General features: G+C 40.5%; 2 protein-coding genes across 3 annotated transcripts in view; both read left to right on the plus strand.

The window, feature by feature from the left end:
* Positions 1-23345, plus strand: part of LOC108709843 (protein kinase C delta type) — a 37675-nt gene extending 14330 nt beyond the window's left edge. Inside the window, exon 4 of the mRNA XM_018250038.2 lies at positions 23170-23345. Within this exon, the coding sequence (XP_018105527.2) occupies positions 23170-23345 (176 nt within the window). The remainder of the gene's footprint in view (positions 1-23169) is intronic.
* A 428-nt stretch (positions 23346-23773) lies between these two features.
* rbms2.S (RNA binding motif single stranded interacting protein 2 S homeolog) overlaps positions 23774-26299 on the plus strand; it is a 71837-nt gene continuing 69311 nt past the window's right edge. Inside the window, exon 1 of one of the 2 annotated variants that reach the window (XM_018250045.2) lies at positions 23774-23917. In XM_018250045.2, coding sequence (XP_018105534.1) covers positions 23852-23917 — 66 coding nt within the window. In that variant the 5' untranslated portion in view covers positions 23774-23851. The remainder of the gene's footprint in view (positions 23918-26299) is intronic. The other variant, XM_018250046.2, reaches the window with a different exon arrangement.

Genomic DNA, 26299 nt, shown 5'->3' on the forward strand with positions numbered 1-26299 from the left:
AGAATATCCAAAAAATTAGTGAATCAAATACATTAGTAGTAAATAATATAAAAACAGTTAAAACATTTATAATATAACAAATGTTAAAACATATATATCATAGCAAGTGTTAAAAATGTAAAGTGCTCAGTGTTCTTGAAATTCCAAAAAACTTGGAGGGTCGAAAAAAGTCCAAAAAGATCATCTGGTTCCAATGATCCCCCAATAATCCATGTGTTGTGCAGTTGTGTCACTTTTATATTAAAAAGTGGGTTAGTAGATAAAACGATAAAAACATTCAAATTCTGTTGCCATTTAAACATTTAAACACTTACATATTTATGCACACAGATTCAGCTGTGTCCCAAACTAGCTCACATCAACTGTTGCCTAAAAATAACTTGTATAAAACTTACAGAGCCTTTACTCCAGCCTTTATGGATTACATTTTAGCTAACTAACTACATGAGAATTTTTTATTTTGCACAGCCTATCTATTTAGTTTTTATTTTTATACTGAACAAGTCCTTTAAAGGGTTTACATACTGGGCATTTCCCCTCCACTCAGTTGAACTGAAGAAGCAGCTCAGATGAGCAGTAAAAAGAAAGAAAACGCATGAAGTTGTTGATGAATAAAATTTCTATAGACAACTGCAGAAAAAACATTTAAAGAATACAAAGTAAATTCAGTAGTTACAGTATCCATTTTAACTCATAGCAGCAATGGAAACATTGTATTGAACTCTCATTTCCCCCTTTCTCTCAGCCCAATAACACTCATGATATCAATGAGGTAGTCAGGGGTCCAGACCATCTGTACATATATGAATCCAGTTGTTGGGCTAGAAAGAAAGAAAGAAGTCATTCCAGACAGGGAAGAGAGTTGGAGGGACATCAATGAGGAAGGAATAAATAGGCAGTTTTACTGATCAAGTGTAATGTCATAAACAGAATATTCTAGGCTGATCATTAAACTCTGGGAAAATGATCTGTTGTGAAAACATAAATTGCAATTATACTGTACATCCATCAGGGACCCTAAACCTCTGGACCCCCATCAATTGCAAAGTAAGCAATATTACTTTATGTCTCTGATCAAGCAAAAAAAGGCCTCAAATCTTACCCTACTGTAAATGAGCCTGTTATCCCTCACCCTATCCACATACTTTGGACCCCCCAGTAGGCTGAACAACACATGTTTTGGAAATAAAAACTGTTGGACTATTTGAGCTTTTCCATACCATCCAACTGTCCCAGTCTAGACCGGCCTGTTAGCATTTGCAGACCCCCAAGGGGTGAAAGTAGCCAAAAGCGAGCTGAGTTTATTTTCAATTAAGATCAAGCAACAGAATGAGCAGCACCACATGCATCAGACTTTATTACATTTACTAAAAATATAGTAAATGCTGGGACATAGGCCTAATGCATTTCGGCCAAAGCACTTATCATATCATAGGCATGTGAAATTGAGGTCATCAGCAGAATATGAGGAAGTGGAATAGATGCCCTCTGCTTAACATATAAAATCCTTAATGTCTACATATTATTATAAAAGCTATACAAAGATGAAAAACTAATAAAAACATGGTTAATACAGACATGGAATGTTGTATAATATTTAGACCTTTAGTTTTTTATGTCCATTGCGAATATCCAATAGGTCTTATGAAGATTAAAAGGACTCAATGTATCAACCTCACTCAAAGGTATCTTTACACGTTCAGTTGCTTTTACGCTAACATCATTTTTGAAACATTCATTAAAATATCTACTGATATGAAGTTAACTTAGTACTTGATTACTTTATGTGATTACTTTATATGTTTTGCAGTTTGACGTCCCACATATAAAGGTACCCTTAACTAATAGCCTTCATATTACCACTAGCCGAGTATACCAAACTAGTTGCTTACAAATTGACTATGTGAGCACCAAGTCCTGATATGTGTCCATTGAAGGACACCCAGTTGCAGATTAACTAAAGAGCGAAGTGGCTAACGCTAGCGACTTTTCGCCAGCATTGCCACCCGCAGGGACACCGCCAATTCACTAACAGGCGCCAATTCGCTAGCGAACGGGACCGTTGCTAGCAATCATTAGCATTCTATCGTCAGGCAACTTTCGCTCTGGTGAACGACCGTTACTCTGCAAATTCACTAAAGTGCGGATTTTACTGAACGTTACCTCTTTCGCCAGAGTTGGCTTTGCCACCTCAGACCAGGCGAAGTGCTAAAAAGAAGCTAGATCTTCCTCAATCTTCTGTCACATCATATCCTGTGTGCCGAAAATGCATTAAAGTTCAAAAAACGCTGGTGACTTTTCCTTTTTTTAAGCGGGATTGCCTGCAAAAGTCCTAACAGATTTTTTTGGGTAACCAGTTTTCTCCAGACATTTCCTATTATATAGAACATTCATTTTACAGTGGGCTCATGTGTAGGGCATTATATCAATTCTCTTTATTAAGGTTCCCTGGACATTTGTAATAAAAAGTGGTAACTTCAAGCATTTGCACCAACATTTATAATAAAGACCTCCATACAACTTTAAATTACCCGCAATATGCAAATTGACCTAAAAGCAAGATCACTAGCGAAATTTCGCTAGGCACAAACAAATGCTAGCGCATCTTAACTATGAAATGCTCACACTGCCAAAGTAACACTAGTGAAAAGTCACCAGCGTTTGGTGCCCAGGGCGCAACTTAGCATATTAGTGAATTAGTGTAGTGTTAGAGAATTTGCGACTGGCGAAATGGTGCGATGTGTGTGAATCGGTCGCTGGTGACAATTCACCTTTAGTAAATCTGCCCCCTACACTGAATTGGGTAGAAGTGGGTAGTAGACCTACATTGCTTATTCAGTTTTATTGTAAGGTTACCTTATCACCTTATCACCTTGCATATTCATAAGACATACAGTATTTGTTAATAAAACATATTATTTACAATAACTATAACAATGAGACATTTGTCCCCTGATAGCATTGGAGAAATAAGAGACACAGTGGAGAAGAGAAGATCAGTACACACATCATTTTCACATCAATAGAAAGACTATTGCCTATTATCTGTGACTGTATAACTGCAGAGAAAGTCCTTGTAAAGGCATCCTCCATGCCACTATGGAAATATCTTTGCAAAGTTACATCAACAATTATTTTAAATATATTAAAGTGATGGGTATGGGCATATACATTAGTTTGGATAAGGGGCATGTCTGGTTTTAATGGGGTGTGGTCTAAATAGATTGTCAGTGAAACCAGTGTCGGACTGGGACACCAGGGGCCCACCCAAAAACCTTAGACCAGAGGCCCACCAAAGAACCATAGACCAGGGGCCCACTCTCAGTACAATTATTATTTCTCTCCTCACTCAACCTCTATTCTCCTAGGCTCTATTCTTTACATACTATAATATATTATTCCATCTATTTAGCCCCTTTGCTCTCGAAGAAATAGGAAATGGCCATGAAATAGGCCAAATATTTAGCAGCACAAGGGCCCCCTGACACCTTGGCCCACCGGGAGTTTTCCTGGTATCCCGGTGGGCCAGTCCGACACTGGGTGAAACCACAAATGTGCTGATATAAGCACCCTTTTCCTTTAATCACCAGGCAGCACACAAAGCAATCATTGCTCAGATCAAAGCTGCTTCTGGCACTTTTGCTTGTGATTATTTGGTAATTCCCTCTTTTGTGCGGCAGTCCATAGATCTCTGCTACCAAAACTTGAAATGGCCATGAGGACAAGCTTAGCACTCTAAACAATATGTGAATCTCTTGGAGACAGATAGGCCTTACAAATTGTTTATTTACTGAAAGGCTTGTATGATTTTTTTCGTCTCTGGAACAATTTTACATTTGCAAAACTGACCAACTAGCCAGAAATATTTCAGTGTTGTCCAACTTACTACATGTAGTGGGACAATTATTTCTTGTACTGGGCCTGGAATAAATTACAGTAAATTCTATGGAACCTCTGAGCAAACTGGGGACTATAAATATCCTTTGGAGTGCCATATTTGGCCAATAGCCTTTCAGTTGGACAGCCCTGCTATAAACCATTGCCCAGAGCCTGATCTTACTGTTAATAAAACTGGATTCTTAAAATGCAATGTAAGTCTATTAATCATTGTGCAGTAATATATTTGACATTAGTTTTAGGCTAGTGTAGACAGGGCCTTTGTTTTGGTCTACATTGCATCCAGGTAAATTGAGTTTATATAACATTAAAAAGGTGAATCAATAAATAACGACGTGATTTAAAGGCAGAATCATTTAGCACTGGCATATTTGTTTAGCTTTGGTATCTAATGTCAGGATTTAGCTTGCTTTGTCATTACTTTGATTGCTGATTTAATAAGGGTTGCTGATTTCAAATGTCTTTCCTGCATTGTTATAGTAAAAGTATGGTGTAATAGCCAGGCTTGTAATCCCCTTTTCAGGGCCTCAGGGTTCAAAGGACTCTGAGAGGCTCCTGAAATCTATGAACTGGGAGATATGCAAGGAATTCTGGCTTGGATGGGGGGGGGGGATCTGAATGGGTCCCAGCTGTACTAACTCCAGCTAAGGAATGTTCCCCACCACCACTGCCACACACAGTCATTACATGCCGACAACACAACACAGACTGGCTGGGGCACATTCCTTTGACTTCTCTTTTTACAGGACAATGCCCCAGGAAGAGTTTGACATAACAGTTTGACCCAGCAACCTTCTAGACCCTATTGGCTGAATCCCACCAGTAACTACTGACAGTTTGACAAAACAGAGAACCTAACCTGGTTAGGCCGAGGCAAGAAATAGCAGCTAATTTAATTGTTTCATTTACTGTATACTGTACAAAACTTCTAAAAACTTCTGCACCAGCATGAACAAAATATGGAACAATGCAATGCATTCCTCCCATATGTCCCGTTTTTAGAGGGACAGTCCCTTTTTTGAAAGCTCAACCCGCAGTCCCTCGTTGTAGTGGAAAGTACCGTTTTTCTCTTCACTGAACAGCCAGAAAAACAACGTTTCTAACTTAATTGGCTTTTGGCAGAGAGCCCAGAACAGCCAGAGCAACAGATAAGATACTTTTGTAACAATTTCGAGATAAGCAAATAAGTAATTGTAACAATATAAGATAACAGGTCCCTTGGGAAATGTTACACTCACAGCTTTAAGGGCAATTCACCTTTATTAGCAAAACTGTAATAACTGAAAAAAACCACAGAAACATATTCAAACTTTCATAACCTGCCAAATTTTGTAAAATGAACATGGTAATTAGGGGGTGTGGCCACAAAAATGGCCATGGTAAAAAATTTCCGGCAACTTTTTTGTCCCTCTTTTTATTTCCAAAATGTTGGGAGGTATGGCAATGTTTCGTGAAGTTAAAGGGGAACTCCTTCCAAACTAAAATTTGATAAAGAGGCCCACATAATACATAAACCCCTAATATATCCATCACAGTTACAGGTTTCTTCAAAAAGTATAAATAAATGCCATTTTCTATGCTGAAATCCAGCTGTTTAACAGTTCTTCTCTTTCTGCATCTTTTAAAATCCTTGCAGGGAAGGAGGGACTAAACACTGATATTACAAACTGTAACAACTTCTCCACAGCTTACAGACAGCATGCAGTAACTACATAACCCATAATGCACTGCACTATGATGTTCCGTTCCTTATAGAAATCACGTGTGCAGGGAATTGTGTGGAGGATGCAGGCTAAGGACAGCTGGCTGTTGATACAAAGTAACAGTAGTCAGACAGCTCAGCAGGAGAGCAGGGGGCTAACCATGTTCCAAACCATTAAAAGTGAAAAGTCTGCATATTTTTTAATTGATGTATATTCCAAAGTTTCTTGAAATTGTGTTTACTTTTCAAAAATGTTTTTGTGGAGTTCCCCTTTAAAAATAAAAAAAAACATTATAGTTTCCCCGTGAATTCAGGCCAAATGTACAGTATTTTCTTTGATTAGCAGCAAAGAAACCTAAATCAATTCATTAAAATTGGATCAATCAGTAGGAGTCATTTATGAATGCAAGTGCAGCATGAAGTGCAATTTTGGACTCAAAGCTTCAATTGCATTTTAAATGCACATTTAAAGCACTTAATCAGATGTTCTATATCATTGCCTTTATAACTGTGTTCAGTTATCTTACTGTCATTTAAAATAAAACACAGGATGACCAGGTTAGATCTGATTTGGAATATGTAACACTGGGCAGCCATCAGAGGTGTACTTGGGGTGCTCCAGTCAGGGGCCCAGGTGGCAGCAGAGGGCCCCAAGAAATATTAAAGCAAAAGTACAAGTTGTGAAAAAGGTTGAGTTAGTGGGCAGGGCGGGTTTTTGGCAAAATGGTAAGTGGGCAGGAAGACTATGCATGTGCAGGACAATTTCTTTCCTTTGGGCTCTAATCTTCTAATCTTCCACTGCAATAAATTGTTTGGAAAGCTGTTAATGCTTGCTGTGCTCAGGGTCGGACTGGGGGGCTTGGCGCCCACCAGGGCTACTGGCCCCGGGCCCCCCTCTGGCACCCCCTGGCGTTCCGGTGCCGGTTGTGTGTATGTGCGGCAGTGGGCACACGCGAAGCACCACATTATGCTAGTGCGCACGCGCAAAATTTTGATTTTACCGTGACCCACGACAAAGAGGGGTCGCACGCCACTGAGCAGATCTGGGCCGGCGGGGCCCATAAGAGCCTGGGGCCCACAGGGTTTTTTCCGGCCCAGTCTTTTTATGCAAGTTAGGGATATCAATCCTGAGATTCTTGTTACAGCCTTCATGTATCATCAGGGCCGCCATCAGGGGGGCACAGGGGGTACAAGTGTACCATGCCCATGAAGGGGGGCCTGGCAGTGCTGAACTTTTCAAAAGAGTCGGGCCCCCCTTGACAACTCCGAAGCCGTGTCGCCTCTGTCCGAAGTCCTTAACAGACGAAATGCGAGAAAGCCAAACAGCTGAAGTCCCGAAGCGTCAAAAAGACCCGAAGTCACGAAAACAGCTGAAACTGAAGTCCTGAAGCGGTGAAAAGACCCAAAGTCACAAAAGGAGGAGATGTTGAAGTCCTGAAGCCACAAGTTCAATTCTACTGAACACCAATGTGTGTGGTTTTTTTTTTAATCCCATGGCCACCAATGTATTATTTGAATACTCTATAGGCCCCTGCCACCAATGTTTTTTTAAAAAAATATTCTTTGGGGACCCAATTTTTTTAACTTGTAAGGGTGGCCCTGGCGCCAATGTTTTTTTAAAACATATTCTTTGGGGCCCCAATTTCTTTTATCTTGTAAAGGGGGCCCTGGCGCCAATGGTTTTTAAAAAAATATTCTTTGGGGTCCCAATTTCTTTTTACTTGTAAGGGGGGCCTGGCAGCAATGCTTTTTTTTAGAAAAAACTTTTATGGGGGGCCCTGGTGCCAATGTTTTTTTTTAACTTATAGGGGGGGCCCTGGTCCCCACTCCCCAATAGCTTTTTATAACTTGTGTGTGGGGAGGGGTTACCTTTTTTAGCGCTGATGTCTGTGTGGTCTTTTAACTTTGATGTGGAGTGAGCGGGATCTGGGGTGGGGCTTGGGGGCTGTTGTACGGGGCCCTATGATTTCTAACGGCGGCTCTGTGTATCATATGCTGCAAATGCTGTAACGGCATACTTGTATCTCAGATACATTACTCCTCCCCCCAGGTCCTAGCAGCAGGTAAAGGGTTACATTTTCTTTTGAAGAGTTCTCTGGCTGTGCACTCCATAGGGCATTCATCCCCTGATACACTCAATTCTCCTGCTCCCTCTCTATTACAGAGAAGCCGTCATCCATCCAGGGCCAGCCTGGTAACCTGTGCATTATTGCAAATACCAGAGAGACCAATGTTGCCATAGACAGTCATTATATAGGAGGGTGGTGTAGGCTGTTTGGGCCTCTGTGTACTTGATATGTAAGAGATTATTTTAAATTGCAGTCTGGGCCTGCAACCATCTGTTTATTTCAGCTACAGCTCATTCTGTGCAGTGTAACATCAGCCCTTCTTTCATTCTTTTTCACCCCCTCACTCCTTCGTTCCTTCTCCTGTTCCCCTCAGAGCCGGCCGGTTGCCTTCACATGACTTCCTGTGCAGAGCAGGGCAGCTTGGGACATGTAGTCAGTTGGGTGCTGACTGCTCCTTTATGCCTTATAAACACACTTGAAAAAGGGAAAATGTGCCCGAAACATGTCGTGTGGTTACACAATGAACAGCTGAATTGCAGTTAATCTGAGTGAATCCCATATTTCACAATATATTGGATCTACATAGGATGCCAGAGACGGAGCATTCAAGGAACCACCACAAGTAGTGAAATACAAACGCTAATTGGTGTAAACCTTTCCTATAGGTCTTATAAACAAAAACTGTGATGCAGTAGTGTAGGGAAAGTGGTTAACAAGATCTAAATTCCCCCCCCCAATGAACCGATGTAACCTTCTGCAGAGTGGTCCTCTGTGTGTGGCAGTAAATAAGATTAAGGGCAGGGACACACGGGCACATTCGGGGGGATTAGTCGCCCGGAAACAAATCTCCTCTTCTTTGGGACGACTAATTTTCCCAAACTCCCTTTAAATGCCTTCCCGCCGGCTAGAATGAAAATTGCCGGTGGGATGGCACTCGGAGCTCTTTGTTTTCCAAAGTCGCCCGAAGTTGCCTCACGATTTTCAGCCGGGAAGGCAGTTCGGGTTTCCCTGTGTCCCCGGTGTCAACAGGCACACTTGCACATTATTTAGAAGGAGAGGCAGGACAGACAATGTTGCTTAAAGGGGATGCTTACCTTCCAAAACTTTTTTCAGTTCAGTTGGTTTCACATTGTTCACCAGACTTTTTCCAATTACTTTTCTTAATTTTCTATGTGTGACCATTTTTCTAATATTCAAGTGTAAAATGTAATTTTTCACCTTCTAAAGCAGCTCTGGGAGGGGGGTCACCGAAATGGATACATTTTAGCGGATACATTTGTTATGTTTGTCCCTGCTGAGCAGAATCCCTGGGTTTCATTAAAGGCAGCTGTTAGAATTGATTCAATAGTTGCTGATACTCCAGTGATGCTGCTGAGAAATGTATCAATTAAATGTTAGAAAAATGTTAACTGTTTACAATCTGCACCTGAATTACTGAGCTGCCAAACTGAAACACCAGAGACAGGGCCATTAAACTTTAAACTTAGATTCTGGAAAAAATTTAAAAAGGAAAGCAATTGAAAAAAGTATTTATTTATGTGAACAATCTGAAAATAATTGAACTGAAAAAAAGTGTTTGGAAGTAAACAACCCATTTAAAGCAACTAAAATGAACATGTTTGAACACAAGTACCTTTAAAGAATAGTGTCACTAAGCATATGATTTGTATCCATTTTAACACAGCCTCACCTGCAGCTGCATCATAAATGACCATTAGAGTGTCCATGATACTGTGACTGTCTATGCAGTTTCGATGCCCTTTCTGTATTCAGTTAAACCTAGAGTTGCTGACTGTACGCTACTGTCTCAGAAACCACTAAAAAATAAATTTAAATAGTAAAAGTGCCCAGTGGACCACCCTTAATAAGTTAGCATCAATTAATTTTTTTAGACTTAGATCCTTACAAATCTGCACATTGTAGCAGGAGGCTACACACTCATTATCCTGCAGAGCATAAATATCCATGCTATAGAAAAGAAATCATCATCATCATTTATTTATATAGCACCAACAAGTTACACAGTTCTTTGCCTTAGTTTATAACAAACAGGGAACAAATGGTGATTAACAAACAAAGGTTTACAGAGTACAATAGGATTAGAGGGCCCTACTCGCATAAGTTTACAACTAAGGGTTAGGGAACAATTAAGATTTCAGAAACAATTTGTAATTTATGATACAGCAATGACTAATTGTCACGGCCGGCACCCAATACCAGAACAGGTGCCAAGTACCCTTGTCTCGGCTTCACCAGTAGTGTGACCACCGTTGGGTTTCGGGAGGAGCCCTCAGCTTACTTGGGTGCCACCTGGACATAACGAGGGGTACAAGGCAAGATGTTCTGGCTAGCGGAGGGGCACAGCAGGTAGCAGAGTCTTTTGGGCCGAAGGTCACGGTACAAACGGAACAGGCAACAGAATCGTCAGACAGGCTGGGTCGAGGCAGGCGGATAACAAGAATCGTCAAACAGGCAAAAGGGTCAAAACCGGGTGATCAATCGTAGGATTAAACAGTAGAGTAGTCGTAAGCAGGCAAGGTCAGGATCCAGAATTCAGAATAGTCAAATAGCCAGGCAGGGGTCAAAAACAGGAATCAAACAAGTTCAGAATACAGCAAAAGCTCAGAAAGCACCAGGAACGAAATCCTATCACGGGCAAAGTCCCACAGCCCTAATGGGCTTTAAATAGCGTTTGAATTGCGCGCTGACGTCACTACGTCAGCGCGCCTGCGCCTTTAAGAAAATCCAGAGCACGCCGCGCGCGCCCTAGGACGCCGGCGCCTGCGGCCTACAGAGCCGCTCGTCAAAGCGGGCGTCCCCGCCGAGGGGGGCGACAGGCGTCCCTGTCCCCCCCCCCTAGACCACCAGGTATGTTCGTTACACTAATTAATTAAAGTACATTGAATAAGATTCCCTAAACAGGTGGGTCTTTAGAGAGCATTTGAAAGTTTGGAAAGAAGGAGAAAGCCTGACAGCTCGAGGCAGAGAGTTCCAGAGAAAAGCAGAGGCCCAAGAGAAGTCTTGTAGATGAGAATTTGAGGAGAAGCAAGACAAATCTGTTCTAAATTTAAAGGAACGTTCAGACAGATAAGATATAAACCATGAAAGAGCAGTGTCATGAATGCCAACTGAGTATTGAACGTCTAGAAGGAGCGGGTGGTCAACTGTGTCAAAGGCTGCAGAGAGATCTAGAAGGATGAGTATGGAATAGTGCCCTTTAGACTTTGCCAGGAGAACATCATTGGTTACTTTGGTGAGTGCAGTTTCAGTTGTTACCCCAATAGTAACTTTTATTTAAAAATGATCAACCTTAATTGGTTCAACAATCCAATTGGACCAGCAATGAATGCATCCCTGTTGACTGCATCAACCTATGGGATATTCCAGACATCCAGCTGATATCAAACTAAGGCTTGAGCATACCTCCCAACTGTCCTCATTTTTGTGGAACAGTCACGATTTTGACAGCTCAGCCCATAGTCTTGGAATTTTATTAAAATGATCCGAGTTTCAATTTGATCTCCTGCACTGACTCCAGAAAAAGATATAAAGTTTCTGAAACTTAATTATATAGGAGGCTTTTCGGCAGAGAGCTCAGAATACCTGTATTTTGATACAGTTGTAATTAATAAGATAAACAAGTCTCTTGGGGGAACTAAGACTCAAAACTTAAGGGGAATTTCATTCAAAACTAAAATAACACAGAATATATTGCCTTTATATGGCCCTAAACCCTCCAGAAATGTGTTCAGACTTTCCATAACCTGCCAGATTTTGTGAAATGGATGTGGTATTTAGGGGATGTGACCACAAAAACAGGTCTGGTTAAAAAAAATTCCACCGCGCTACGTGCAGCAGATAATTTTGTCCCTCTTTCCATTTTCCAAATGCTGGGAGGTATGGCTTGAGTAGCTAATTATGGGTGATGCACATTATCAATGAAGGTAAAGATCTTCTCAGTTGGAAATCCAGGTGTTTGATATTCTAAATCTAAAGCATCACACACAGTGTCGGACTGGGACACCAGGGGCACACCAAAAAACCTTACACCAGGGGCCCACCATAAAACTATAGACCAGGGGCCCACTCTCATGGCCATGAAATAGACCAAAAGTTTAGCAGCACGAGGGCCCACTGACACCTGGGCCCACCGGCAGTTTTCCTGGTATCCCGGTGGTAGGGTTGCCACCTTTTAAAATAATCTATACCGGCAGGTGGAGGGGGCGGTGTTAAAAGGCTGGGGCCGTGACGATAAAGGGGGCGTGGCCGTGACACGTTATTGGCTGGCCAGGCCGTGACGTCAAAGGGGGCGGAGCCATACACGCAAATTTGGCAAGAAGCCCAGGAAAAAGGTACGTTTGGAACAGGCTGGGGGCAGGCCACGGGCTTTTCTTAGGTGTATTACAAATTTACCGGAAGCTACATTGCCGGTAAATTTGTAATACCGGCCCCGGCCTTGGCTGGTGTTTTACCGGCTAGGTCGGTAAAATACCGGCCGGGTGGCAACACTACCCGGTGGGCCAGTCGGACACTGATCACACAGGGGCCCAGTACAGACCAGCTGAACAGTACCACATCCACAGCTCAGAGTGTTATAACTCTACACAGTTTTCCCTATTGATATCTCACAGTGGCCTTATTAGATTTAGGGTGAGGGTGTCATCATTAAAGCTTCATTCATAGCCACAGGATACAAATGCTGGAAGCAAAAGAAATTAACAATATAAACTACTCTGGATGGTTAGTCATACCCGGCATTATAATATAAATATATATATAAATATATATCTATATATCTATATATATATATATATATATCTATATATATATATATATATATATATATACGTAAAAATAATTAGTCAGAAATATTGGTACCACTAGTTTTTCGTACTGGACAAGGTATTTTTCAGATTTAATGAAAGAGCAAATAATATAAACCCAGTAGTTTTGCCATAAAATCACACAAGCTTTGTGGTTTAGCACTGGAAGGCAGCAGAAAATGTATTAAATTGTGTAGAGTTTGCTTGTTTTGTTGGTTAATACTCAGTGTAGTGTATGGAATGCTTCAATCCAGGGCCCCTCCTGCCATGAAGCAGGATGAGAACCTTGCCAGGCGGCAGCAAGCAGAGAATTACAAGGAACAGCAAAAAGCAGACATGCACCAAATAAATCACTTGCTAACCTACACAACTCCCTGCACAGCTACAATTGTGAGTTAAACATGCTGCATTGTGGGTGGAAACATGGTGATTTGCATCTGAAATTGCACTTTGCCCATTACACTTGTGTAAGTAAACAGGCCATATGGAAGGCTTATAACATTTTGTTTAATGCCCTAAAAGAAGAACTTAGTCCTCCGTACCAAAAGCCCCCATACAATTCCTGGCATTGTCCCCCCTCCCTTCTACCTCCCAGAAATGTGGTTTAGTAAAAAAAAACTCTTTAAAAAAAATCTGACCCTTAAATGCAGAGAAGTGCAGAAGAGCTCCCGATCACGATCTTCCATCGCTTTGTATTATCTTCGGGTCTCTTCATCGACATGAAACCCGCATAAGCATGCGCAGTTGGGCCAAGTAAGGAATCAGCTTCAACTGCGGATATTGAGACCCGAAGACAATACAAAGTGACAGAAGATGGTGACCAGGAGCTCCACTGCACTTCTCTGCATTTAAGGGTCAGATTTTTTAAAGGTTTTTTTTTTTACTAATGCGCACCGCAGGGATGGAGAGGGGAGGCAATGCCGGGAAGTTTAGGGGGGCTTTTGGTACGGGGGGGGTTAGTTCTCCTTTAAGGGGTTGTAACTTTATGCTTATTTCTTATGGAAGTAAGTTTGTGACTTATCATTGTGTATAACAGAGGATGGAAGACTAATTAACAGCTATGTTATGGCTGGATCACATGCAAGTGTCTTCTAGAAGATCTGGCTTGTTCCTAGCACAAATAAAGGTCTTGCTCGTGTTTCCTACTTCATCAGAATTACAACATTCTAATTCTTTCTCCAAGTGCTTAATTATCATGCTTAAGGAATCCATTATGCTTATTCCCCAAGTAAAACACTTCAGTCTAATAGATTTGCTTGGGCTTTATCCCAGTGCTTGTTTATGCAATCCTGGCATGTTTCAGAATATGTATGGAGTATGGCTTCTTCTTCCCAGGACCCTGAATAGTACTTTTGATTTTGACAGTCTGTAACTGTGGCAGTGTAGCTGCTTATACATCAGGTCACTGTACCCTTTAGCAGCAGTTAAAGATGGACTGCTGGCTGCATACTTCTGGAACAAGTGGGTGGCAGCCTGACCTTCACTGCTTTTAAAAAAGTGCAGTGACCTGATCTATAAATGACTGTACTGCCACAAATACAGATTTTTTGAAAGACAAATATGCCCTCCCCAGCACATCAGGTATTTGGAAGAACATAAAAATATGAAACATGGCAGTAAAGGTGAAAGTCTGGGATGATCTTAAAGATGGAACTGGATATTTTCTACTGTAATAATAAACAAAGCTGAATTTATTAAAATTGTTAACATATGGTTTCCCTATTTTACCGATGGCTGCTGAGTGCATTTGGGTTACTAAATATTTTTTAGTAGTCTGAGTATAATTAATAAACTTCACATAATTGGGGGCATTTTGGTGGCAAGCAGGTGGTCCCAGGTATAGATCTGACACCATAACCAAAGTGCCTGTAATTCTGCCACTGAGAGTCTGGCTGCAAGTACCTGTTTTTTTGCCCTTGGTTTTGCTGCATCTTATCCAGACTCAGGTGCAATATGTTGCAGGTGCTGCTAATTAATAAATATTTCAAAGAATCCTGTCTCTATTAAACCTGCATGTATTGCCTGCTGTAGGACGCAATAACTGGATGTGCTGTTTGTTTATTGGTAACTGACCTTTTGGATTGGTGTCTGCTGCCAGTGCTGGTTTTGTTCCAGTGTTCCTTTCCCTGTTGTCAGTATTGGTTATAACATCTTACCTTGCTTTCCAGTGCCTGTCTGTTTTGGTGTTCCTGTGGTGGTCTGTACTAATGCCTTCCTGCTCTTCCAGGCCTGTCAAGTTCTTTTTCTTTGCTGGGCATTCTTCTTCCAGTTCTGTCTTTCTTTGTCCTGCCCAGACTTGTTTCTCTTGCTTGTATTTATTATATATTCCTATTCCACTCATATGCTCATGTCCAGACTACCTTGGCGTGGCATTCTTGTTCTGCCCAGGCTTGCCTATTATTCCGCTGTCTGATTGGTTTCTCTGCTGCCAGACTTCCACCTAACATCCTCACTTGCCCTTGTTTTGATTTCAGACCCTTTATTTTGTATATCCTGTGGCAAGTCCTGGAGGGCATCAATGAAATGCAAAACATAACCATATATATGCTGTATAGGCAGAGACACATCTGGACCACACTCCTGGTATGCCAGAAATGTTTGGCCCTACATTTAAAGGAAAATTAAACCCTAAAACCAAATATGGCTAGTAATGCTCAGTGGGTCACCATCTTAGCCTTTTATGTCAGGGCTTAGGGGTCACTGCACAGTATCAAGTAGAAAATGGTCTATCATAGAAGCTCATCGTACACAGCTGATTATTTAACTCTCATGCAAATTGGATTAAACTCTGAACTGTCATATAATAATTTAGTTTAAAAATCAGCCTTTAATTGTGACAGAAAAGAAGATGATGAGCTACAGGGGCATTGTTGGATACACAGATCTTCCCTGCTAAAGGGCTATGGTGGCCTAGGGCTGGTACAGAAGCCCTGAACCATAATGTTCAGCATTTATACCATAATTATTGGTTTAGCTTTAGTTCTCCTTTAGGGGACTGGAAGAAATGTAATTTTTTAGGAGCAAAAATATATGCCTCATAGTAAATAGTACATTAGAGGAGAGCTAATTTAGTTACATGGGTGCTAAACTGTGCAGATTCCCATACATACAACTCAAACATTTGCTTTTAAGCTGGGCATACACTGTGAGATCTTCTCATTTGGTAAATTCACCAGACAGTGGATCTTTACCTGATTTGGCAACCAACAAAAGATGGATAATAATAAGTCTTAGGGAGACTGATATGTGTTCCTTGCTTAATAAGAGTTTTTAACCTGCCCAATTTTCAGCCATATATTGGTGGGGAATGCGTTTAGGGCAGCTCCATATACAGGCCAATAAATGTCAGTCTAAAGGGGCCTAGTAGGCAGCTTACATCGCCTCTCTAAGCCTATATTTAGACTAATAAAAATTAATTTTTGATTGATTTCTGTTGCTGACTACACTAAAACTCTTTAGCACCTATGTTAGTAAATGAGCCCCAGGGTCTGCTGTTTCTAAGAAATGCTTCCTTTAGAGGTTATTATTTCAAACATCAGCTGATACTAAAACCTGCCAAGTTTCCCTATAAAGTTGAAGTGAAATTATGATGACTTGAATGGGAGCAGTTGTCTAGGATGAAAAATGCATCTTAGACCTGCGTGCCATAACAGTTGGAAAAAAAATCCCAGTTTTCTGTTTAAAAAAAGTGTCCAGGTAATTAACCCCTCATTTGTCCTTTTGGTGGGGGGGGGTTCCTTGATGATTTTAAATTGGGCCAAGTCTACCAAAAATGGATTTTTGGCAGCATGCTACAGGCACCACATATTCTTGGCTCTTTTCCCTTGTATTTTTCTTTTCATTTAAACATTCTGGGAGCACTTTTCTCTGGATTAGCTATTTCTATAAGTTAAGTATAAGTTTTATAAAAGTTGATCACCTCTCAATGGACAATGCAACCTTGTGCCTGTTTGCACTTGCTCTTTAATAATGCATGAGCCATATGGCACTGCACTTAGAGTACTACAAGAGAGCCCTGCTTCTGCCACTAAGTTATGGTGTCTCCCTGTTCAGGCTCTGTTTACTGTTTCGGAGACCTCCATTTGTTTGTTGACTCTGTCCCTAATTATGCTTTGCCGCCTTGTGGATTCTTGGAAAGGTATAATAACTCACATCTACACAGTCCAACGGTAAGCAATATACCACAGGGCAAGTCATATTTCTATGGCCAGCCTTGGACCTACTGCTCTACATATAAAAAACATATTTTTACTGAACCCACCTGTTTCTATCTTCTATAATGCTTGTTCCAGGCCACCAACAATTCCCCTTCGCCAGTCATAGCCGAGACCTTGTGCCTGTGGGTTGGTCCTTTTTTATTTCAGTAAGATATTGCCCCCATGAAAAAAAAGGAAAGCCTGTACAGAATTTATTGGGTAGGATTGGACTAGAAAGCATGAGAATGTTCTTTAGTGATCCATGACCTCAACCCCAGTGTACATTTGTGGAATGCTGACTGCAGTCTTAAGATCACCATAGACTTTAAGATTTTTCTTTCCATAACGGCTGATTTTAGTGCGATCTGACAAATCCATCAAATTATCATTAATGGGCACAGAATGATCATGCATCTAATGTTTTTTTCGCCCAACATTTTTTCGCCCAACATATAAACATCTTAAAACTTTATAAGATGTTTCCATAACGGCCGATTTTAGTGCGATCTGACAAATCCGTCAAATTATCATTAATGGGCACAGAATGATCATGCATCTAATGATTTTTTCGCCCAACATTGGTCAGAAAATTGATTGGGCAGGTTAGAAGATTTTCATTGTTCACATTGAAATGTATTCTTTGTCCAATTGTTTGCAGGGCCAAACAGGCAGCTAGCCACAGTTTTGCTTAAACTAGATGATATCGCTTGAAATGGTCTTTTTAGTTGATGGACAAATCATACATTTAAATGATCGTTTTAAGACAAGCTTGGTCTTATGAAAACGAAAAGATCTTTTAATAACCTTTTTTTGTTTCATTATTTTTTATTGCAAATATTTTCCATTCACATCTTATAACATCATTTCTATTTTTACAATTGCAAATCCATGCACCTTTAAATATCTCCAATAAACATAATATTTGTTACAATTGTCATACTCATTATTTCTTTTCATGAATCTTATAAGATGCAGGTATTTCTCATAACAAGTTATACATAATCATATTACTTAAGGGATAGGGGCTAGGTAGGGAATGCAACTGTGTATAAGCAATGAAATATCCATAACAATGAAAGAAGTGCTAGTTAATTTTTCCATGATAAATACATTATCTATCCTATTTTTGACTTCTGGAAAAGCCAAATGTGGGGATAACCAGGCTTTAGTTTGCTTAGTTGCAGTAAAAAAATGTGTAATTAGTTTATGTTGTGCCTTATCTATTGTCTCTATTTTTTTATTTAGTAAGGCTTCTTCTGGACGTTTAGGGATATTTATTAGCAATACAGAATATATTAGTTGATAGACTCTTAATCCATAGGCATTGTACTCTATTACTCTGAAACAATTAGGATTAGCTCCGTTTCCATTTAGATATGCGAGAGGGTACCAAATACCATCTGCTTAAAACTTTATAAGATGTTTCCTGTGCTAATATATTAATCGAGCTATGCATGTTATATGAAAAAATAGTTTGCCAATTTTGCTCATCCAAAGTCAGTGACAATTCTGTCGTCCAATTTTTGACATATTTCAAGGTTGTAATAGATTGGGTATTAGTGCATTGCCTATATAGATAACTAAGAGCTCCCTTCATTTGAGGACGATGTAGGCACATTGTTTCAAAAAAAGTGGGGGTAGTAAAAGAATTTTTTTTCTGTAGAGCAGTTAAAAAATGCTTTATTTGGTTATACCTATAAATCTCTTGATTTGGGATATTATATCTATCTTGTAGTACTGTCCAGCTAATGATTTTAACATGTAGTAAGTAGTGACGGATATGCGTAAATCATTTGTGTACCCACCAATTGAATTGTCTCGGTTCCATTCCTGGTAAGAAATCAGGATTGTTAAATAAAGGTGCTAAGGGTTGATGCTTTGATAAACAATTTGGTTTAATAGTTAGAATATGCCATATATCAAGAGTGTGCTGTATTGTAGGGAAAGCTTTGATCTTATGTGGTATTTGTTGGGTCCATAGTATCTCCCCAAGGTAATTACACTGACAGATCAAAACCCATTTTGGTGGCTGTGAAGGGACAATACATTATAACAATTGTGATACTTGGGCTGCTATATGATATTCACAAAGGTTTGGAACACTCAGTCCTCCCACTGACCTATGCCTATACATTATGTCTCTTGCTAGTCGTGGATGTTTATTACCCCATATAAATCGTATACATGCATTTTGTGTTTTAGTTAAACACAAAAAAAATAAAAATACTTAAAAATAATACCGACCAGTGGGGGGCGGGCACCAAAAGGGGGCGGTCTGCGTCGCAAAAAGGGGCGGAGCTACACCCCAGAGATGTCCACAGCGCTGGAAAAAGGTAAGTTCTTTGCGAATAGGGGGCAGGCCAGGGGCTTTTTTTAAAGGCAGGCCCGGGCCAAGCCAGCCGGGCGCCCAAAGTAACCCGCCTGGCTGCTTCGCCCCCTTGCTGGCATGGCCTCGACTGCGAATGCGCACACATCCGGAACTGGGAATGCGCACGCATCCGGAACTGCGCATGCGCACGCATCCGGAACTGCGCATGCGCAGTATATTAAGAGCAGGCCACGCTGAGTTGACGCCGGCACGCATGCGCAGAAGCACCAATTGCCGTGCGCGAAGAAGCGCAAAAAGTGGGGTAGTGAGGGGACCGGACTTGGGGTAGGCTACAGAGCAGGTATGTGCCTGGCGCCCTCCCAGCTTTGCGCCCTAGGCACGTGCCTACTCTGCCTACCCCTAGTTCCGGCCCTGTTTAAAGGGTATTACAAATTACCGGCAATTGCATTGCCGGTAAATTTGTAATACCGGCCCCGGCCTTGGCAGGTGTTTTACCGGCTAGGCCGGTAAAATACCGGCCGGGTGGCAACTCTAGATGCTATAGGAAGGGTGCGGAACAGGTGTAATATACATGGTAATATGCTAATTCTACCAAACCATGTTATTGAAAACACTTTCCAAGAGTCCTAGATCTTCTTTTAATTTCTTAATGAGATTTTTATAGTTGGTTACACTCAATGTGCTATATGAATCCGTAAGACGACCCCCTAAATATTTTATAGAAGTCTGTGTCCACTCAAAATCTAAATTTAGTTCCAAAAGCTTTTTCATGGCTAACAGTATATAAAGTGCCTCTGATTTGGACACATTTATTTTAAGTCTAGAGATCTGATGGAATTTATCCAAAATATTAAATAGATTTGGCAAAGAGATCAACGGTTTCGTGATAGTGAATAACAAGTCATCAGCGTATAAGCAACATTTATATTCCTGCTATTGTTATACCAGTAACATCCACATCGTGCTGTATCGGTGCCGCTAAGTATTCCATTGTCATGACAAACAGGATTGGCGACAGTGGGCACCCCTGTCTAGTACCTCGTTCTATTGTAATCAAAGTAGAAAGTAATCCGCAATATTTTATCTGGGCCATAGTGAAATCATATAAGCCTTTGATATGAGACAGAAAAGTTAAAGGGAATCCATATCTATCTAATGCATATTTAATAAAATCCCATGATAAAGAATCAAAGGCTTTTTCTATATCCAGAGAGAGGAGCACTGCAAGTGTGCCCCTCTCCCTGGCCCAATGTATTAAATCAATAACCCTATGTATGTTATCTGTTGGTTGCCTACATGGTACAAAACCTGCCTTATCTCGATTAAGTAGGGCATGAAGGAATACATTCAATCTTTTAGCTAAAATTTTCCCTATTAGCTTCATATCATGCTTCAATATAGTAATTGACCTATGGTTTTCCACTAAATTATTATCTTTGTTCATCTTTAAATAATCTTAGCATCTATGGCCACCTTTACAAGTGCCTAACTTCACCAATGCTCCTGTAACTGAAAGGAAGCAAACACCACCAAAATGTTTCAACATCTTATGGAAAGCCTTCCCAGAAAAGTCTAGCAGCAAGCACCAAAGGAAAGCCACCTTCGTTTCAGAATGAGACTGGTATTTTACATGTATTGTACAGGCAGGCTCAGTTACAGCAATGACATACTTCCAAAAGAGACCAAGGGGACACCTGCAATTGACTTATACATGATTTCGACCGGTTTTGGCTGGAGTATTTTCGGATTTGGATTTTTAGCAGTTTCAGAGCATAATAAATCTAAAAAAAAATGTTTCATATTTGACCAGAAAAATTTGAGTTAGTAATGAAAAAAACCTAGCAGCTGATATTCATGGAGCAAACAAGTTTGCAAATGGTGCCATTCTCAAATGAATATTTGCAACACCAAGCTACTCAAACAGTGTCAGACTGGGACACCAGGGGACCACCAAAAAACCGTAGACCAGTGGCCCACCAAAAAACCTTAGCCCAGGGCCCACTCTCAGTACAATTATTCTTCCTCTCCTCACTCCATCTCTATTCTCCTAATCTCTTTTCTTTACATACTATAATCAATTATTCCATCTATTTATCCTATTTTTCTCATAGAATTAGGGAATGACCATGAAATAGACCAAATGTTTAGCAGCATGAGGGCCCACTGACACCTGGGTCCACCAGGCAGCACCGATTCTGGGGCTGCTGCTGCCTGAGGCAGTAGCCCAGATGCCGCCCCCTCACCCGCTCTGCGCTTAAAAATCAGCTCCGGAGCAGGGGGAGCATCACTAGTGCATTGAGCGCAATTGCGAAATTCTGCTCTTAAAGTTACAAGAGGCAGCTTTTTGCCTCCCTGGTTGGCAAAAAGTTGCCTCTGCTACATTGTTTAACGAGTTACAAAAAGAATTGTAAAAATGGGTAGACAAATACTGCTTTCAATTGCAGATACATTGACAAATAACTTTCAAACCATTGAAAATTATATTAAATGTTTATTTGAATGGTGTTTAGGATTTGGGAACATAGGCTGTTGGCTCTGGCTGTTGTCAGCCTGCATATTTTTTAAGGCTGAGAGAAGCAGATCTGCTCAGTGCCCCTGCCACCAGCCCGGAGATGCCTCCTTTCGCATATTTGGGCTGACCTCAGCTTCAGCTCCACTGTTTGTGTGCACACACAGGCTGAATGGAATCAAATCAATGGAGCAGGGGCACTGAGCAGTTCTGCTTCTCTCAGCCTGAAAAAATATGCAGGCACAGATCTATAATCATAAATGAAACAGCGTGATTTGATTTGCATATACTATGTATTTTCACTTTTCTTCACCTTTGTTTAGATGTGTTTTACTGAGCATGATTAGAATCTATTGCAGCTTCAGCAGCTTTTGTCCATACCTGCATGTAAATAAACTATGTAACATTAGCCTGACAGTGGTGTTGCCTTACACTGAGATGCTTTCACTGCTCTTTGCTTCTGGAGTCCTTTGATTTGTCACTTTGTATGTCCACAATGGCACATTGGGAAATTTGTTGCTCTGAATAAATCTACGCTACCTCTCCTGACAATGCTTTCCCATGATTCCGCAATCATGAATTACAAAGGAACAATAGAAGAGACATGTACATTTTATCAATAAACATATGTCTTTTAATGGGCAGATTTATCACAGGATAACAGATACAGCTATGGGGCAAAATTTGCACCCTCATATGCCAGCTTGTTTATGGCAATTTGGGAAGAGGAATACATATATTGGGCAGATAATCCCTACTGTGATGACATCTTCAAATGGTTTTGCTATATTAATGATGATGTCTTAATGGTGTGGTGTGGCTCAAAGGATGATTTAGTTGGCTTCCTCAATTATATTAATGATAATCCTTATGACATTAAATTCTCCATGCAGTATCACATGGAGCATATTGATTTTCTTGATCTGATCTTAATGTACAGGATTATCGGGGGATGTCTAAATGATATAGGAAAGAAATAGCTGGAAATACTATTTTAAAGAAAGCCTAATTTCATCCTGCCCAAACACACACACAGTGAAATCTAGGCCTTATGTCCAGTTAGTGAGAATTTATCATAATTGCACAGATGAGAAAGTTTTTTTATCAACAGGCTCAAGAAGAATGTGAAAGATTATAAAAAGTGTGATAGAAGCAATGAAGAAAGTTGAGAGATTAAAAGGTCAAAAAAGTATGGTGCTGAAAAGTATTTTAAATGTGGACCTGGTTATCCAAGCCTTAAATCTAACCCCGATGGTGATTAGCAAAAGAGCTAAGTCAATAGCAAGTACAATTGTCCCAAAAAAGTTATGTAAGGAACAAAAAAGGATTACGAGGTTGGGAACTTTAGGGGAATTTTCCCATGTAGATGCTGTGTAGTGTGTAAAAATAAGAATACTAAAAATATAATTACATTTTGGAAGATAAAGATAGAAAGTCAGGAGTCTGAGATAAGAAAAGTTATAACTTATTCCACAAAGTTTAAGGTGTATGCTGCACAGTGTCAACGCGGTGCCCTATATGTTTTACTACCAGTAAGATTAGGAGAAGATCTGAGGGGGATGAGATTCTCTGGTAGGCCCAGGTACCCAGTCGATGCTGTTCTTCCCAGTATATTTGCTCTCTGTATTTTTGTATTCTTACTAGGAATGACTGTTGTCCAGGGCCCAGACAATTTCAGGTTTTCAGGTGCTCTGGAGAAGAACGAAAAAGCCACAAAGGGAAAGGACAAAGAAGCCACAACAGGAAAGAATGAAGAAGCCACAATGGAAAAGAACGATGAAGCCATCACAGGAGAAGAACGAACCAATGTTTTGTTTTAAATTCCCTGGCCAACAATATAATACAATATAAAAACCAATTGAAAATCGTCTCAGACTATCTCTGTACATCATGCTAAAAATGAACTTAAGGTAAACAACTAAACAACTTAAGGCAGCCGAGACCTTGCTAAATCAGGGTGTAATGGGGGGAAAAAGCCTGCAATTACAATCGTAATGAGAAGTCGCACTAGTCACATTTCTATTCAAAAACATTTCCCAGAAAGAAGTTGTCGCAGTCACCACGGTTCCCTACAAAGTGCTGATTGCTAAGAAATGGGGGTTGAATGTAGAGAGCTGTAATATGCGTAGGATTGCAGTATCGTTGTCTTTCAAGCTCCCCTGCACAGGGAGGGTTAATAGAACTACCCATACAACCCCCACAAACAGATTACATTCAACATGCACTAGGACCCGGCAGTCTAGTACAAGGGTTGTGTGACGTCAGAGAAGGCGGGGCGAATCTGCCAGTCTCCTGTGTCCCATCTCCCTGTACCTTAAAGGAAAAAATGCTGCTGTCTGTCCCTTCAAGGGCAGGGATCGCTTCTTTCAGCTACACCAGGAGCCACAAGAAGGTAACCCAGCTAACTACCCTTACCCCCTGCCAGTACCCTTCCCATACAGGCCCGGCTCTCCCCTTCTCACAATGAGTTTCCCCTTGCAGTAAGGCTGTGTGTGTGTATGTATTTGTGTGTGTGTGTGTGTGTGTGTGTGTGTGTATGTGTGTATGTATGTGTATGTATATGTATGTGTATGTGTGTATGTGTGTATGTGTGTATGTATGTGTATCTGTGTATGTGTGTGTGTGTGTGTGTGTGTGTGTGTGTGTGTGTGTGTGTGTGTGTGTGTGTGTGTGTGTGTGTGTGTGTGTGTGTGTGTGTGTGGACAGTGGCTGTGTGTCAGCTGGTTGTACTGTGTGCTCCCAGGCAGTCATGGCTTCTTGTGTGTGACATTCTAGCATGTAAATCCCACTGAGTCCTTTCACTAGTTGGGGGATTTCTGTGTAAAGGCGCAGCACATTCGGCCTTTGGGTTCTTGTTGTACTGAAGTGCACAGTGGGATCACTGGGGTATGTGTGGCGATTCTCTGGCCAGACGTACTGCAAGTGAGTGAGGAAGGGCAGTGACAGGCAGAGATACAGGCACACCCAAAAGAGAAGGGAAGAGACAGTGTCACAGACAGACAGGAAAGGAAGGGAAAGGGACATGCACAGAACACCACAAAGCAACACACTGGCACAGCTTTACTGTATCAAACGAGAACGAATCAGGTTATCTGAGGAAAAGAAGCTGGACACACAAAAGGCAGGGCCAACAAAATACATACAAGCACATGCCCACCATAAACAGAATAACACAGGACACTAGAAGAAAAACAGAATACAGGGAAAAGTCAAACACAGTTATCAGATGAAAGACATGAGGTAGTGATGAATATACTCAAAAAGGCAGGAGATGAAGGGACATGGGTGTCAAAAAGGGATATGCTAAGAAAGGAAGCAATTAGGGGGCACAAAGACAGGCAAGAATTGGAAGGCACAGAACAACATAATCATAAAGGCAGGAGATTGAAGACACAGATGAATATACTCAGAAAGGAATGACATTGAAAGCACAGGGGAATATACTCAGAAAGGCAGGAGATGGAAACATAAGAATATACTCAGAAAAGCAGGAAATGGAAGGCACAGAGGAATACATTCACACAGGCAGGAGATGGGAGACTAGAGTGATATACTCAGAGATGCAGGGAATAGTGTAACACAGGAGAACATATTTACTCCTAGTTATGGGAGGGACGTACAGAGGTATATTCATTAAAAGACTGGCAGAAGTGAGGGAGGCTCATAATAATATACTCAGAGCAAACAGTCTATTTCATAGTATTACAGTATTCCCAAAACAGTTTATACTTTGATCTGTCAGCCAACGAGATAACATTATGGGTTTTTTTCTCTGTATATTTATTACCTGATATAAATGTTTAAAATTTGCCAAGAGATTTACTTTTGGCTGCATGCAAGCAATTCAGCCTCCTGTTCGTATGAATGAGGCATCACATTCTCCATTCTTGACATAAGAATGCATGACAGGATCATGTGATCTAATCAGTTAAGGCAACACTCCTGCTAAGAGCATGTTATAATTTTCAGCATGATTTATTTATATAGTCCCAATCAAGTTATGCTTGTGCCGTATTATTATTATTATTATTATTACTGACACGCTTTTGTAAAGAACCAACATGTTCTGACACACTGTACAATGAAAAGGGGGTAATATGTCAAACATAGACCTTACACAAAATAATGGCTTGCATAATTTGGTTACAGTATATATTTTTGGGGTATGATCACTTTAAATGGAATATATAGTCCATCTAAATGTAGTTCAAGCAGAGCAGAATATCACAGCCTCTCATCAGCAGTTGAGACCTCTTTTACTCAATACATAATTCTAAAATCTTATCTAAATACCCTTTAAACCAGATGCATATAATATCTGACTTAAATTAAATCTACACTGCATGGTTGGATCTCAGAGATGGCTTCAACATCCATATAAACTGAATAGTAACAGCTAGCATGTGGGTTTTGTAGGTGTTTAGTTTGTTAGAGAAGATTTGACAACCATCCATACCTTAAATATTTTTGGAAAACACTTGAAACTTTTCAGGGAATGCATCAGAAGAATCAGCTTAAAATTTTAGAAATTCTACAATTCTTCCTTAGTTTACTGTGTCTATATAATACTGATAGTAGGTTATTTGATAGAGGGTAGAGCAGTATAGACACTCATGTTTTAGCAGTATCAGTAAACTAAAAGTTTGTAACAATAATTTCCTGTTCCTTTCTGGACATGTGCATACAGGAATTGTTTCCTTTCTGTCGGATGAATACTTTTATTAGACCTATTTGAACAGTGATAGATAACTTCTGGAACAACATATGGCGTTTC

This window comes from Xenopus laevis, chromosome 2S (assembly GCF_017654675.1).
Source record: "Xenopus laevis strain J_2021 chromosome 2S, Xenopus_laevis_v10.1, whole genome shotgun sequence".
Taxonomy (NCBI): Eukaryota; Metazoa; Chordata; class Amphibia; order Anura; family Pipidae; genus Xenopus; species Xenopus laevis.